At 41.6% G+C, this 17,328-nt stretch overlaps 1 protein-coding gene across 1 annotated transcript; it reads left to right on the top strand.

The window, feature by feature from the left end:
* The first annotated feature begins 1,331 nt into the window (after positions 1 to 1,331).
* Positions 1,332 to 16,801, top strand: Znf622 (zinc finger protein 622). The gene is made up of 6 exons (XM_034523223.2): positions 1,332 to 2,127; positions 3,831 to 4,070; positions 4,184 to 4,346; positions 8,323 to 8,435; positions 15,494 to 15,637; positions 16,535 to 16,801. The coding sequence occupies exons 1-6, from the start codon at positions 1,506 to 1,508 to the stop codon at positions 16,660 to 16,662; spliced, it is 1,410 nt and encodes a 469-aa protein (XP_034379114.1). The 5' UTR covers positions 1,332 to 1,505; the 3' UTR covers positions 16,663 to 16,801.
* The last annotated feature ends 527 nt before the right edge of the window (positions 16,802 to 17,328 follow it).

Below are 17,328 nucleotides of genomic sequence, written 5' to 3'. Positions count from 1 at the left end.
GTACAACATTTGGGATGTAAATAATAATAAATATAATTATAATTAATAATAATAGAAGAAATGGGGTGCCGGTATTTTTTTTTTTCCGAGACAGGGTTTCTCTGTGTAGCCCTGGCTGTCCTGGAACTCACTCTGTAGACCAGGCTGGCCTCGATCTCAGAAATCCGCCTGCCTCTGCCTCCCAAGTGCTGGGATTAAAGGCGTGCACCATCACTGCCCGGCAGCCGGCGCTATTTTTGACAAAAGGCTCTAGAAAAGCTCCTCACAATATTCGGGCAAAGGCCTACAAAAGGGAGCAAGCTGGCAGAAAGATGCTCAAGCAGAATAGAAGAGCAAAGGATTTCCAACACAGTACCAAAGCTCTAACTTGCTTAACCTGTTAGAACAATTGACATCACGATTGAAGCAGGGTGGGTTAAGGGCAGGGATAGAACAGAGGATGCCGTAGGGATGGAGAATGCTTGGTTTAAATCTTATTTAGAGTCAAAGAAAGGCCACTTGATCTTGAGTCAAAGGGAACACGATCTAACCCGAGTAAGAATAATAAACTCTCTTGGAAGCTTCGGCCCTGTACAAATCATCTTGAGCCAGGCAGTGCAGATGAATCCACAAAGCTTTTCAGAGTCACATTTTCCTGAGAAACACTGCCCCCTATAGACGAGGTTATATAGGCAAATCGAGCAAATGAAATGGGGCATTTACGAACTGATATGAATTGCTGCTGTTACACACGCGGGATCTCCAAAGTTTAGTACCAACGATGGCGCGAACAGCTTATCAGAGATTCTTTTAACTAAGTTTAGATGCTGAAATAGTATTCGGATCATTAAAGGCAACTTCACACAGTTTGACTTTTTATATGGCTGCTTGGATTTAAATTCACACGTGTGGCTCGGATTATATTTTGGGGGACAGTGTGCTTCTGGCACCCAGCAGGAAGCGTTTTCGTTCAGGAGTTCCGTCAGCCCCCTTCGCTGCAAAAGCCTGGGCTTGGGTCTGGACTCCATGGATTCCGGCCACTAGCACAGCCGGCCAGGAGAGGGCCCCGGAAGTCCCACGCTGTCGCCACGTTTGATCTCTCTTTCCAGAGCGCGGGAGATCCACCTCTCATGAGACGTCCCAGAGCCGTCCCAGGCACCCACGCCCTTCTTCCTCTCACACACCCATCCCTCTAAACTCGTCACAGCACACGACACAACCGCTAGACATCGTTAATCCTAAAGAGGCGGCGTCATCCTCCAGGAACACCTCTGATTGACAGGCCGGATCCAGCAGCGCCCGGAGAGAAATGAAGTGCCATCCTTTTCCGGGGCGTGGCCAAAGACACAGGCGGGACTTCCTAGCCAGCTGTCAATAGTTTTCTGTGTGTGCCGGAAGTTCCCGCTGGGAGACCCCGGAAGTCACAGTCTAGGGGAGGCAGTGTCTCGGGAGTTTGTGAGACTAGAAGTCCGGTCAAGATTAGAAGAAGGTTCTTGTCTGGGTCGTGTCTTCCTCCCGGCCCGGCAATGGCGACGTACACCTGCATCACCTGCCGGGTGGCGTTCCGCGACGCGGAGATGCAGCGGGCGCACTACAAGACGGACTGGCACCGCTACAACCTGCGGCGCAAGGTGGCTGACATGGCCCCGGTGACCGCCGAGGGCTTCCAGGAGCGGGTGCGGGCGCAGCGGGCGGTGGCGGAGGAGGAGAGCAAGGGCACGGCCACCTACTGCACCGTGTGCAGCAAGAAGTTTGCCACCTTCAACGCCTACGAGAACCACCTCAAGTCCCGGCGGCACGTGGAGCTGGAGAAGAAGGCGGTGCAGGCCGTGAGCCGCCAAGTGGAGATGATGAACGAGAAGAACTTGGAGAAGGGCCTGGGCGTGGACAGTGTGAACAAGGATGCCATGAACGCCGCCATCCAGCAGGCTATCAAGGCCCAGCCTTCCACGTCTCCCAAGAAAGCGCCCTGTGTGCCCGCGGACGAATCCCGGAGGGCGGCGGGCGCGGCCAGACGGGGCGCCCCGGAGCGAGACCCGGCGGAGAAGCCGCCCCGGCTCCAGTGGTTCGAACAGCAGGCGAAGAAGCTGGCGAAGCAGCATTGGGAGGAGAGTGGGGAGGACGGAGAGGAAGAGGAAGACGACGAAGGTAAACGACCCTGTCGGGGTTGGGGTGATGGGGTGAGGCTCCCGGTTCCAGGAGACACTCCGATCGAGATGGAGTGCTGGGTCCATTTTCAGCGATGTCGCCGTCCTAGGGGTTTGAACTCACGCCCGCGCATGTCAGGGAAGCACTCCACTGAGGCCAGCCCGAGTCGTCTTCATGTTTACGTTGGCAACAGGATGTCCCCTTTCCAGGCTGGCCTTGACTTATCCCTTTACCGCAGCCTTGGCGGGAGTTGGGTTCCAGGTCCAGAGCATCCTGCCTGGATTTATGTCTTCTAACTAGTTTAAAGCTGTTACTTTATGTCTGTTAGCTACTTCAGCAGATGGACTGTAGGTTTCCATTTTTAAACTTGCTCCCGGTCCCACCAAACTTCTTGTGGACCCGAAAGGGAACAGTATTTAGTGATTGTTCAAGCATCATATTATTGACCAGACGAGCTTTAATTTTTTTTTTTAATTTATACGAAGTTTTCTTAATATGTTGAGAAGGAAATAGCTTGTGCTCGTTGTATAAAATGATGGGTTTTAATAGGACATTTTAGAGTGAGAGCAGAAGTAGTTTAAATGCCTCACTGGTCTGCGTCTCCACAGGGCATTTTGTCTGTTTGAGTCTCTGTGGTGGATCCAGGACCTAAGGCATTGATTGAAAGCAGAATAAAAGAATAGAGGTGCTTTCTGAACGGGTGAAGCATACTTCTTTTAGCTTGGATCAGGAAGGGTTACACTGGGGCACAGAAAGACATGCTGTTGGGCGCTGCTGTAGAATTTGTGGTTAGAGTGCCTTATGATTTTACATTTCACTTAGTTGATTAAAACCGAGTGAGGGTTTCAGTAGCCTGCGGGCCTGACATGTGGGGCTCCTGCTAGCTCCTAAGGCTCTTTTTGACCGTTTCTTCACCACCACAGCACTGTAAATAATGACAGTGTTTGTGTTCATGGCTTGGTTGGTTTATGCTTCTATAACCAAATATCTTAAGCCTGGTAATTTATAAACAACATGGACCTATTTTGCCATAGCCATGGAGTCTGGGAAGTAAAAAATCTAGCTGCTGGCACTTTGACTGTCTAGTGAGGACCTGCTCTATGGAGGGATATTTTTCTAAGGCTTTGCTTAATGATGGAAAAGGCAGAGAGATCTAGGTTGTGTACTCATGGAGGAGGAGCAAAAGATAAAAAAGGAGACCAGCCAGTTTGCTTAAGTCCTTTTCTTAGGATATCAACTCATTCATGAGGCTCCCAGAGGTCCCGTTTTGTTACATTGGTGATTAAGTTGAACTTGAAGGACACCTGTGTTCAAACAGAAGCATTCATATAGCAGCCCCGCACTCACCATAATATTCACTGAAGTATCCCTGTGAAGTGCAAATGGTAGATGGTTACTCAACCAGATAGGAATCCAGTTAACTTGGTGCACAGCACTGTGCTAGGTGCAGTAGTGCATAGGAATGCAGTTAGTGATAGTTCATAGAGCTTCCCATGTGCTGGGACAGAAAGATCAAAGAGGTTTTTATCATTTAAACTTGTCTGAGGGTAATCAAATAGCTAAAATTGAGGTCTTGAAAGAGAACTGGGCTTCAGGGGGACAGGCAGGACTTGTGATAATGTCATGAAGCATTTGGTGTCCAGTTGTGCTCACCTTATCACACCTTTAAAAGTAAATTTGTTTTTTAAAACTCTGGCTTAAAGATTGGGAAGATATTGATTCCGATGAATGTGAGAACCCTGCAGTGGAGGATCAAGATGCAGAAGATGCCAAGGTCGGGGAGAGCCCACCCTCAGGTGCCATCCCAATAACAGACTGCTTGTTTTGTTCCCATCACTCAAGCTGCCTCATGAAGAATGTGGCTCATATGACTAAAGTCCACAGCTTTTTTATTCCTGACATAGAGTATCTTTCAGATTTGAAAGGACTAATTAAATATTTAGGTAAGTACAGTTATTTTGCTTTCGATGAAGAAATAGTTTTTAATTTGTGAGAGTAAGTAATGAGATTTAACTTGACTTCTAAAGATTGATTTCGTATTTTTCCACATGACCAGGAGAGAAAGTTGGTGTTGGCAAAATTTGCTTGTGGTGCAATGAGAAGGGGAAGTCCTTCTATTCCACAGAGGCTGTGCAGGCTCACATGACTGACAAGAGCCATTGTAAGCTCTTCACAGATGGCGACGCTGCGCTGGAGTTTGCAGACTTCTATGACTTTAGGTAAGATGAGTTTGTGAGCTGATTTGAGGTCATATTTATACTGCAGTGAATGATATACAACATCTGCCCTCTGCTTCTGGAAGTGAGTTGGGCTCACCATGTAGTGAGTTGAGACAGTACCTCAGCTTTACCCAGTATATTTCTTCACCTGTATTACATGTACCTAAGCTACAAGCTCACTTGAACACATTTAGAAAAGTGAAAATCTCTAGCCCAAAGTGAGTGTGGATGATTTACTTTTGTTCTTTGTGATCAAATAGTCAGAAGTTTAAGTTTGCAAATTATAATTACTTTATGAATAGAAATTCAAAAATTAGGTTTCATATTCTAGGTTCTCTGAGAGACTCTGAATCACAGACCATGTACTAAAGAAATTGAACTGCTTGGTAGTCTATACCAAATCTTCGCATTTGGTAGTGAGAGTATTTCATAGATAGTTAAGCTCTAACTGGAATCTTGAACAGTTCATACATATGCAATAAGTAGGTTAGGTGTTCATGAATATAAGTAGTTTCTTTTGTCAAAATGTATGTGAAATAGCATATGTACACGTGTGTGTAAGTACCATGCCAAGCAGCCACAACCCAAGTGATACAGGTGGTCAGAAAATTTTCATTTTTTAGATGGAAATTTTGCCTTCTCTTTCTGATTTTTGTAGTTTGTGATTGAGGTTGGAGGTGGAATTACATAGTTAGGTTAGAGGTGGTACAGTATAGAGGACAAAAGTGAGTTTCCACTGGAGAAAGAAAGCATCCTCCCCAAGCTATAAGACAATATTCATCCCTTTCTAATGTCTAGTTTTGTGCCAGACAGCAGTGTATTTGACCTTTAGACTGAATGTCTAATTGGAAGTAGGCTAAGCAAATAGCAGAGATAAGTCAAGAGACTATAACCTTAGTAACTGGTCTGAAATATTGAAGTATAGACTTTCTGATTTCTTTATCTGTATCTACTTCTTATACATTTAAGTTTCTACTCTGTCTTAGTAAAATTTGGAACCTCCTATAGGCTATGACTGCCAATTTATATCTCTGATGCAGCCATTTCAACTTCAAACTTAGAATCTCTCACTAACATTTGTATTGCGTTCTGCTATACAACCTAACTTACTTCATCTTAGATAAATGGTAATTCTGTCCTTCCCAGTAATGTAAGCCAATAATTTTGCAGTCATTCTTGCTATTTTACATTACACTTGCATTAATTCTTAAATCTGTTTTATCTGCCTTGACATTACCTTTAGTATGTGACTTCTTTTTCTTTCCTCCAGTGTCCGGGTCTAGGTCACCATCCACTGTCATTGATTCTTATTGCCTGCTTGATCCTACTTTTCATCCTCAGTCCTGTGTTAGAGTCTCAAGGCTAGCTTGAGGGGTCCTGTTATAACCTGAAGTCATGTTGATGCTGCTCAAAGTATTTCAAAGGCCTCTTTAAGAAGAGAAAGCCCAAGTGTGCTGGCCTGTGTTGTCCTGGGTGTTCTGACTCTTGCCGTGATTCTGCTCTTTAGATTCCTAGATGGTTTTCTAACAGATACCACATTTGTGAATCTGAGAGCTTTTCTTAGCTTTAGCTCAGAGAGTCCCAAGACTTGAGTCTTCATTTCCTGAATGACTCAAATTTCACCTTGCCTTTCTGACCTCCATGACTCGTCTTTCATAAAACAGCAATGCCTACCTAATCGTTTTTATCCCTTATTATCCTTATAGCCCTTATTGCCGTTTCACACAGCATATATTGTTGCTAATTGTCTGTCTTCTTGACAGTACATAGCTCCTTTTATTGCACTGTTACTGTTTACTGAGTGTGTTGCTCAAACTGTTGCTATCAATTAAAATTGGTTACTGATGTAAGTGGACGATTCCCTGTCCAGGGATGGCTCAGTAGGAAAGGACTTGTCTAGCTAGTTTAAGATCTCGACTTTGTTCCTAGTACTACCACCAACAAAACCTCAAAAAAGAACAATATTTCCTTTGTCTGAGTGTGCTTTTTTGGACTTGATGTATTCTTTTGGCTCCCAAAACGATGAGTAGAATGAGCATATATAAAAATCAACATTAAATGATTTGTTTGCTTTACAAAGCAAAAGTTAATAATGCTTAATAAGAAACTTTGGAAAACAAAATATTTACAAGGCCAGCATTAATTAAGTGCTTACTACCTGCCAGGTGCTGTTTTCTATATGTACTTTGTGTAGATTTACTGGTCTAAAGAAATGAACAAATTATAATTCCACCCTTCCAAGATAACTCTTGTTTTGGACTTGACTTGAAATTTTCCTTGAGTGTATTTCCAGGAATTAGCATTACATACCTATATAGGTAGGTTTTGTGTGTATTTAATCTTTATTGGATGAAGGTTGGATTACATGTTTTTGAACTTTATATAAATAGTATAGCAAAGAATGTACCCTTTGGGTCTGGCATCTTTTGTTCAACTATACTTTGGGAAACTCATCCATCTGTTTTTGATTTGTTTTTAAAAATTTTCCTTCAGTTTTGTTGTTATGTACATGAGTGTTTTATATGAAGGTTTGTATGTGTATCATATGTACTCTGTGCTTGCAGAGGTCAGAAGAGGGACTCAGAACCCCAGGAACTGGAGTTACAGATAGTTGTGAACCAGCATGTGGTGCTGGGAACTGAACCTGGGTCCTCTGCAAGAACCAATATTCTTACCCTCGGAGCCATCTCTTCAGGCCCGTTCTGTTTTATGTAGTTACAGACTTTCTTTACGATTACTAGATGAGTGTTGCCTAGTTCCCCTCTACTGCAGTGGTGTCCAGTTCTGAGCTGGGAGAGGCAGTGCTGCTCTGCCATCCTGCTACATCTGTAAGTGTGCATATCGGCCCGCTATGTAACTGTCTCCTCCCCTGTGCTCTCTGTAGTACCACTGTTAGTGGAGCAAGGTTTTCTTTTCAGCCATATGGCTGAATTTATAGAGGTTTTCCTTTGTATTTTATTATGAGCAATGCAATTGTGAACTCTTACATATTAATTAGCTGCTTGGAGGTATTTTTGTTTCAGATTTAGTCAAATATAACTATTTCCTATTGGTTGTTTATCTGTTAATATTTCAATGTTTATTTGTCCAACTACTTTTTTTAAATTAAAATTTATTATTATTTGTGTGTATGTGTGTGCTGCATGTGTTATATGTATACACATATGCGCATGTCATGTAGAGACCCAAACTTGGCATTAGATGTCTTCCTTGGTCATGTCCCACTTCAGTTTTTGCAACAAGGTTTCACTGGGACCTGGAGCTCACCGATTCAGCTAGGCTGGCTGGCCAGCAAGCTCCTTAGATACTCTTGTCTTCACTCCCCTAGGGTGCTGACTGTAGGCAGGCAGCGCTGTGCTTTGTTTCTGTGTGGTGCTGGAATCAAGCTCAGGTCTGCTTGCTTGGCAGGTACTTTACCCACTGAGCAGCTCCCCATCACTGCCTGTACTTACTTCTCTGTATGAAAGTTTGGATATATTTAGAAACAGTTTCTTTTAGACATGTACTGTCCAGTGTGCTAATTACTAGGCATATCCTATGGCTGCTTAAATAAAAGATACATATTAAAAATTCAGTTCTTCAGTCACACTATCTGCATTTTTAAAAATTCAGTCCTTGAAAGTCTTTATATCTAAAGCTAACATGAGGCACATAGAAATGTGTTTTTCTATCATCACACAGTTTTGTTGGGCTGCAGGCTTCTGGAACTTGTCTATATTGTAATTGGGCTATAACTGCATGTCCAGCTCTGTATTCATATCTTCTGCATTTGGTAATCTTTCTAGAGAAAGGAAAAACATCCTCTTAAGGGTCATTGGGTCACATTTGTTGCCGAAAATTTCTGACAGTAGTTTTTATTCCTCGGTTCTTTTAGTGGGCATTCCCTGGAATGAAGCAGTTGACAGCTCCACCACATTTGCCAGTGCAGACTTCGCATTTACTTAAGTCTATTCATCAGTGTTATTCACTGTTACAGGAGTAGCTACCCAGATTACAAGGAGGGGCAGGATCCTGCTGAGATTGAGGACTTGTCCTCAGAGAAGATTTTGGAATGTGATGATGAAACCATGGAGCTGATACTTCCTTCTGGTAAGTGTGTTTGTCGAAACGAAGTTGCTAGGTGCCAATCTGTAGTGGAAGAAGCATGTTTTCATCAATTACCTGCAGTACTGAGGGAAAAAGAACATGAACCATAGCGTGTGTGTGTGTTTTCTCAAGTACTTGTAAACTTCAAAAGTAGTTACTTAGCTCTAGGTTGGCTGTTTCATTAAAATTGGGTTATTGTTTTTCCTTGTTTCTTTTCAGATTTAGAATATTTTGATTTAATTATTTTTTAAAAATGTAGACTAATAGATACCTCAGGCTCTCTTCCTCTCTTTCCCTTCTGTGTATGTGTATATGTCTTATTCTTTGTGTCTTACATTCTCCCTCTCTCTCTCTCTCTGTATATGTATATTATGTATGTATAATATATATATATATATATATATATATATATGTATGTAATATGTGTGTGCACATGTATGTATGTGTGTGTCGAGGTCAGAGGTTGGGCATCTTCCTGAGTTACTCTTTTTATTACTTCTTATTATTTGGTAGTTTCCCATCAGTTAGGCTAGACTGGTCTGTGAGCTCCAGATATCCACCTCTAGTTCTGGGATTACAGATTGTGTGTGGTCATTCCCAGTGTTCTACCTAGGTCCTGGGCATCTGAATTCAGGTCCTAATGCTTACATGATACACACATTACCAACTAAGCCAATTCATTAACCTTTCAGGGTTTTTGTTTTGTTTTTTTGTTTTTTGTCTTTTTTTTTTTTTCCTCACTATTCTTCTCCCTCTTTGAACTGATTCCTCTAGTACCTGTGTCCATACATAGTTCAGGCTTTGTATTAGTTACTTTGCATAGCTTTAACCAAAAAAGCCCTGGATTAAACAAGATTTATCTTGGTTCATGGTTTCAGAATATTTGTTCCATGGTCATTTATCCAAATGCATTTGGGTAAGAATATCATGGCTGTGGGGGCCGTTTGGTAGAAGAGACTTCATTTTGTGGCAAGTAGTGAGGGCAAAGGAGTAGGGATAGAGTAGTCTCTAGGGTCCTGCTCCACGGATGCACTTCTGTCAACTAGTCCTTCCACCTCCAGGTTCTAGGTTCTTCACTCGGGGAGCATCTCATATTCAAACTGTAACCGGCTTCCACAGTGGTTTGACATATTGATATTTGGATAACAGTGCTTGGTTGCCTGTCTCTAGTAGTTGAGGAGAGGCATGGAGGATGGATTCTGCCTTTTCCCTTGGAGCATAGGACTTAGTATAGAAATTTATTCCAGGAATGAGAAGATAAAGAAGTCATGAATATGAATGAGAAGCATCCGTTGTTGTTTATTGTGTAGGGATAAAGAAATGAGGCCGTTCCCTGGCAGGAGTGGGGGAACCTCAGAGAGTGAGTCTGAAATGAAAGAGAGGGGAACGTAGAGATGGTAGTGAGAGGAACAGGTGCCCGCTGTGTACTGAGGACATAGCACATTTAGCTCTGCCGCAGGTCTGTGAATTAGATTCTCTGGCATATGACCAAGCAGCTTATCCAGGATCTTACACCTAACCTTCCATGAGTCCCTACAGTGCATAGGGAGCTTGCAGTGATTGCACAGCAGTAGTTGCACTTTTCTTGCCAGTAAAGGTATCTGATGAAGCATCGTATGTGTGGAAAGGCTTGCTTTTCTGTTTTGCTATACCTAAGCATCAAAACGTGTCTGATATCACTGTGTAGTATAGAGAGCTGTCATTAACTCAGATTAATAACCTTTTTAATGCTATGGCAGAGAGAATATGTTGAGGATAAAATTCTTCCTATATGGTAGGGAAGTTTTATTGTAGTGTGTTGTAGTCTACACTACTGTATTGTACTTTACTTTGTACAATACAGAGTGGTAAAAAGGTGAATATAACCCCCCTAAACCTCTTCTCATTATTACAGAATGAGAAATACTACCAGTCCTCAGGGTCCATGGTTTCTGTATCTGCAGAATTAGTTAATTAATAATTGAGGATGTTAGAGAAATAACATTGTCATGTCCTGGTTTTTCTAGAAACAGTATAGTATAACTGTATTTATTGTTAGAATTGAGAGTAGTCTACAACAAAACAGCATATAGGAGGATATATACAGATCGCATGTAAGTGCTGCTTCTTTTTGTATAAGGAACTTGAACATCCTTGGATTCTGGTATCTTGAGAGTGAATTCTGGAACCAGTATCCTTACAAGTACCAGGGACTGTGCAAATGTTTAATTGATCTTGTAAGACAAGTCTGTCCTGATTTTATCAACTCCCAGTTCTTACCTGGAGAATAAGGTAACAACATCTTAAGTAAGCTGAATAAGGAGAGTCTTACAAAGCAGTGTCTGACATGTAGAACATTGTAGTCTTCACTTCACTGTAGTACATTATAAAGACATTACTAACTGTTGGGGGCCAACTTTTAGCAGAAAGCGGCTATCAGCTTTGTAGCCATCTTGAGCCATATACCCTGACATGTGACTTGGATTACAATAGCCTAGAACAGCTGAGCACACTCCGATAATCTTGGTTTAGATACCTTGAGATTAAAGGTGCGTGAGATTAAAGGTGTGTAACTTAAGAGTGAAATTTAGAAGTATAGAGATCAGATTTAGAGACAAGACCTAAGGGCATGATTAAAGGCGTGACCAAAAGTTGTAGCTTAGAAGTGAGACATATAAAAGGCTAGAGGCAGACAGAGAGAGTAACAGATTACTTGACATTAGGTAGAAGACACTTGGCTCTAGAGAGAATCAGACACATCAGACAGAGGAGATAGAGAAGCAGGCACTTGGGAGAGAACTTGGAAGAAGTAACTTGGAACTTGGAGGTACTAGGAACTAGGAACTCAAGACTTGGGACTTGGACTAAGAAAGAGAGACTGAAGAATAAACGGGACTGAAATACACTCTGTCTGGTCTCCATTCTTTGAGTCTGACCTCACTCTCTCTCTTGCTGAACCCCGACCGGCGGACTGGAGCGGCGGACTGGAGCGGCAGCTTGGGCCGGGATAACGCGGGGCAGCCCGGGCCTCAACATTTTGCTCGGGCCCCAACAACTAACAGGCATGTCCTGTTATCCTATTTGAAGATCATGCTCTATTTGGGTGAAGTTTTCATCTGGGCTTTACATTTTTGAAAATTGATTAAGGAATACTTAATTATGTAGAAAGCACATTTTCTTAGGGTCGTTGAGTGTTCTAAAGTTAATCAAAGCCCACTATGGATATCTCTTTAGGAAATGTATTCTCTCATTCAGACAATTGAGCAATTCCTGGATGTCTTTTGAATGCTTTTCTTTTTAAGCATTTGTGTTACAGTTTTTCATCTGGACATCATCTGTCTGGTTTCTTTACAACCACCAGCCCCTTCTTTCTAAAACATGAGTATATTTTCTTTACCCTGTGTGGTTCCACACTGGGAGCCGTTACCCTCAAGGTATATGAGGGCTTCTTCTGGTCCCTGTTGCCATACACTGTTCTCCTGGGTCTCTGTATGAGTGGTGCTTCTGGTACTCTACTCCACCACAAGACTCATCTTGGTTTTCCACCTTGGGAGATTATTCATGAGTATCTCCTTGTCTCCTAGAATCTGTGTGCATTGGTCTGGTAATTCACTTTACTCTTCTGTAATCATTGTCTTGCTTGTCTGTCTTCCCTTTTCCTTCTTAAAACATGCAAGTAGTTTAAGTAAAGCATATTAATTTTACCTAGTTTATAAGCTGCAGTGTGGCATTTCAGTGCATGCATAGTAATAGATAATGATCCTGCCAAGGTGACTAGTATATTTATCACCGCTGCATTATGCTTTATGTTGGGAAAGCGAAAATTGTCCCTGTTGGCACGTTTGAAGTAATTGTCCTTCGTCATCATCATTAAGGTGCATACGTACAGTGCTGTAAAACAGGAGGAGTGATTTCTCCTCTCCAAGCTCCCATTGCATTTGAGAGCAGACTGCCCTGTCTCATTCCTCTTAGTACTGGGTCTCAGATACATAAAAACAGGATAAATATTTGTTGACTGAGATGGTGGCAGATTCACTTGAGTCTTCGGTCTGCAGTAGTAAAGGAAAATGAGCAGAGGAAGCGTGCAGGAAGTAAGAGCCATACTTGATTTTCTTTTGTGCCTCATTACACAATTTGTAACAGCTCAGAAAGTAGAAATCTCTGAACAAACCTTGTATAAAAATGTAGTGGCAGAATGTAAATCCACTAATAATTTTTTGAGTAAATGTCCTCTGAAATTTCTGGGTATGCTCAATTTGTGTGCCAGCATTAGCATGGACATTCTTGTAAAGCCAATTTGAGAAGAATCATACACCTAAGAGTTTGCTCTAAACTGGTTTCAGAAGCACCAGTTGTGGTACCTTGAGTGTAGGTAGATAAATATCAAATCAGCAGCTCCACAGTTCCAGAAACAATGAAAAGTATAACCAGTAGAGGGCACTCAGAGCATTTCTTTGGAAGACTGAATCTTGGGTCAGTTCCTTTGCATGTCTTGCATTATTCTTCAGTTCCTATGGAGGAAATTGGTGTGAAATACACATTGATTTATCTGCCAGCTGGCCAGACGAAACTACTGTTGTATCCATGAGAAATTTACAGTTAATCTTAGAAAGTTACATTTGGAGATCCTCTCTACTCTGGTGTCTGATATCAGCTGCATTGGGCGTTCAGCAGGAGTGGACAGTGTGATCAGCGGTTACACGATGAGAGGTAGATGGACAGGAATTTCCTACTCAGACTTAGCTTGTACTGGGCAGGCACAGCATTCTAAAGCTAATGTGTTCTTCCCAAGGGCCTTCAGGTTGAGCTGCTCTAGTGCTATATAAGTGTCAATGTCAGGTTCTCATTGTTAAAATGATGGCAAGAATAGCTCACTTCTCTCCTACCAGCTCTCAGAAGCTGTAAGATATTCTTCCAAATGTTGCTTACAAATACACATATTGACTTAATATATACTAATTACTAACTGTATCATTTACTCATTTAGGGATAATCATCTTTGCAAATCTGGACCACCCTGGCCAAACATTATAATTTGGAAATCTCAGTAAATAATCTTGAGGTTAACTGTGAAGACCTTCACTTAGATATGTGTCTTCCCCATTAGATTCATTGCACATGGATGTTCAGAGATCATGTTTCCCTGAGTTGAGGCACAGGTACAAAGCAAGGTCTAGCAATAAAAATGCCTAATACATCAAATAGCTGGTTTTAGGGAGATACCTTTTATTCAGCCATACTGGTATCCAAAGACCTCGAGATTAAATTTGAAGTTTCTTTTTGTCATGACCTGAGTCTGATCACAAAATATTACATCTGGGTGGCAAGGAGATACTTCCCAAACATACAGGGACTCATAAATAACTTGACCCTTTTTCCCATGTCAGTTACAGACATAGATGTTAAAAGCAAATATAACCTCTACAGCTTATGTGAGACACTTCATATTTGTTTATTTGTCAATGCTTTTTGCATAAGTTGAAAACTACTCTAGGAACCATACCCAGGATTTTACCCATACATACTTATTTTAGTGGGAACGACTATTTCATGTCTTGTGTATATGTTAAATATTCTACGTGTTTCTATTTGGAAAGGTATTTGATTGCTTATGTCCTAATTAATATTCTTAAAAAACATAGCCTGCTTTAATTAGTAAACCCACAGGTGATGTTGATGCCACTGGCCCAGGGACTAGCCTCTTAGAATAGTATGGGAGAATTAACTTTTGAAAATCATTTCTCTGGTGGAGCCTAGAGTTAGCCGTTCCAGAGCTTACCATATTTATTAGTTTCCCTGCTCAGACGTCAAGCCATATGATTTGGTTACTTCTCTATAAATGACCAGAAAGCAATAGTTTTGTGTATCATTCTGTCTCTAGTAATTGTTCAGATCTGCTTTGTAGCTCGAAAGCCAGTAGAGATGTGGATGAGTGTGGCTGTGTTCCATTAAAACTTATGGACTAGTGGAGTGGATTTCAGACCTCTAACAGACTTATCCTCATATAGGAACCTCAAATTGTTCCTCTAGTAAATACCTTCATTTATGGGCTTTATTAGTGTAATTATAGAAGTTCCAGACTTTACATGGCCAATACTGTTGTCCCTTAGTTTTCCTAAATTGAAATGTATGTTCTTTCTTTTCTTTGTTTTAAAATTGTACTTACTATTATTGTGAGTGGGTGAGGGGTGGCATTTGTGGCATGTGCCATACTATGTATGGGAAGGCTAGAGGATAACTCTGAATCAACCTCTGGGTTGATGCTCTAGCCACCTTAATATGTTTTCTGGGATTGTACTTTCTGGATTGACACAGCGTGGACCTATACCTGTTTACCCATCTCGCTGGCCCCCTTTCCTTTTTGCTTAATGTATTATTGCACTGTTGATGGCAAGTCTGTGCATTGGTATATACAACCATTTTTGTAATGACATCAACATACATTGAAAATTAAAATTAAGAATTTATTTCTCAAAGTTTGATTTATTGTTTCACTTGATTTCTGTAAATAATCACAAGTTTAAAGAGAATTTAGCTTAGTCTTTTTGAGGTATCAGGTGGTTTTCATCATTTAGGAAGGAGGGAGTGTTATCTATCAGCTTTGTCAGTGTGGCCAAATAATACTTTGATGTTGGTGACCTGCCTGTGCATTTTAATATGTGCAGTAGCATCTCTGTCTTTAAGCCACTAGATGCCAGTATCATTCCATCTGTAACAATAAAGACATGTACAGATTTCCCTGTGTGGTAAAATTCACTCCTGTTGGAGGACAAATGGAATAGAAGACTGAACCAGAGAAAAGATGTTTTCATTTTTGTTCTGCCCCCATCCTGGCTTGTAGACCTAGTGTTGAGGCTATTCCCTGCTTCATCTTCTTTCTCTTGGGGATTTTTAGCCTTTATATATTTTCTTAATACTGGTATGTTTTTCTGTAGTGTATAAACATTGTTCTGGTTATATCTATTTTCCTACTAGGATTCCTAACTGGGTGCCATTGAAGATCTTTTGGGAAGCCCTTGGCTTAGAGCTCTGATCTGATAGAATAGTGTTTTATTTAAATACTGTTCTCTCTTGAAAAACAGGGGCCAGAGTTGGGCATCGCTCCTTGATGAGATACTACAAACAACGATTTGGCGTGCCAAGAGCTCTGACAGTTGCTAGAAATCAGAAGGCTGTGGGCAGGGTCCTCCAGCAGTACCGAGCCCTGGGGTGGACGGGCAGCACAGGTACATCATGCTTACATGCCTGGGTTTCCTGGGCGCTTGGGTGACAGGTTATCATTTGTATTGTCCTTCTGACTCCTTTCCAGGGGAAGCTTGACTTCTTACTTCTGGGACTTCCATTATCACAGGATACTTAGGGCAATAAGTCCAAGACTCCATGACTTAAAAAAATTAATATTCCTGGCTTAGTAACTTAATATGCATCATGAACCTTTGCAGAAGATAATATGTACAAAAAAAATCTTAGAAATCATTACAAGCTGAAGTTATCTGGAGATAACACAGAATTAAATAATATCTTAGTGGAGCTGTGGAGACGGACATGGCATGTGTTATAAACTCTTACATGAGCGTTATTAAACTTCCTCTTCTGTTTGCTCATCTGAACAAAGGGAAATGGTTAACAGGCCCCCACCTTAGAGTTGAGAGGCTTGTCTGTCACGGTCCATGTGTGATACTAGTGCATCTACTACAGGTAGCCCCCTTTGGCAATTTTTTTCCAATAGAAGTGGATTGAAATGAGTAAAGCTAACAGCTGAAGTTATTAAGCTCTGAAACCACAATGTGCTGTTACCTAACTCTCAGAGTGTGCTGTATAAAGCTGTCTTTTCTGCTCTCCTGGGAGATAAAGTCCAAGTGGAGGTGATGAAGATAACTTCCTTTCTGATGTCCCAAAAAGCCCTAGTGCCTAAAGCATTGCAAACATCGCTGTTTACAAAGTTCTGATATGCACAGTTCTTAGTGCATGTAGATCTCTGAGCCCCATTGCTTGGAACCCCCACATTAGATTCTGTTTTTAATTATCAGAACCCACTTATCCTAAGCTAACTTTGGAAATTCTCAACAAAGATTTGACTTCCTCTGACCCACACCTAATTTCTCACCCTCCTTCGACCACAGGAGCAGCCCTCATGCGTGAAAGGGACATGCAGTATGTTCAGAGGATGAAGTCAAAATGGATGCTGAAGACGGGAATGAAGAACAATGCCACTAAGCAGATGCACTTCAGGGCTCAAGTGAGATTCTGAGAGGCTGAGACTGAGAGATGCATCTCTTGCTGCACTTCCCTCTTTGAGGACCACTGAAGCCAGATTGCTGAATGGTTTCTTTGCTGCTACTTTATTTGTTCTGATCTAATAAAGTCAAAATCATGTTTGTCCAATGTCATTTTTGAGTGGTGTTTAAAGCTTTTAAGTGGTGACGTGCTTGTTGGGCTCCAGGCCCTGCATTACCTCCTGACAGTTGCTTTACTGCCTCAGCTTTCAGATGCTTTCTGGCTGTCAGCACAGGGTGGAAACATAAGTGATTTGTCTACTCCAAAATTAGTGTAAAATTTGGAATAACTCATTACTTCTTGTCAGAGGGACCATAGGGACTTTGAGACTTACATATGAGCAAAACTGAATGCCACCTGGGAACGTGTGTGACTTAGGAAGAGTCCGTGTCTCTGGGCATATTGATAAAATGCAGAAAAGGAAAGAACAGAACATGTTAAGGGCTTGCTATGAAGGTTTTTTATTTCTAAGTAAGAATGAAGAATGACTGCCAGCTTTTATGTAGTTTTTAGGATTGCTGCACAGTTAAATCTCTGAAGGGATTCTTAATTTAGGTCGCTTAGGAGAAGGCACTAATAATACATTGGGAGGGAAGCTCAGCTCGGTATTCATTGAGCTACCTTTGGGACTTTGGGAAGG

This window comes from Arvicanthis niloticus, chromosome 19 (assembly GCF_011762505.2).
Source record: "Arvicanthis niloticus isolate mArvNil1 chromosome 19, mArvNil1.pat.X, whole genome shotgun sequence".
Lineage (NCBI taxonomy): Eukaryota > Metazoa > Chordata > Mammalia > Rodentia > Muridae > Arvicanthis > Arvicanthis niloticus.
Note: the sequence above shows the minus strand (reverse complement) of the source record. Positions and strands in the feature narration are given on the sequence as shown.

Coding starts and splice junctions, on each gene's coding strand:
- Znf622 (XM_034523223.2), top strand. CDS start 1,506: ATGGCGACGTACACCTGCATCACCTGCCGGGTGGCGTTCCGCGACGCG. Junction 2,128..3,830: donor GGAAGAGGAAGACGACGAAG/GTAAACGACCCT, acceptor TCTGGCTTAAAG/ATTGGGAAGATATTGATTCC. Junction 4,347..8,322: donor GCAGACTTCTATGACTTTAG/GTAAGATGAGTT, acceptor TCACTGTTACAG/GAGTAGCTACCCAGATTACA.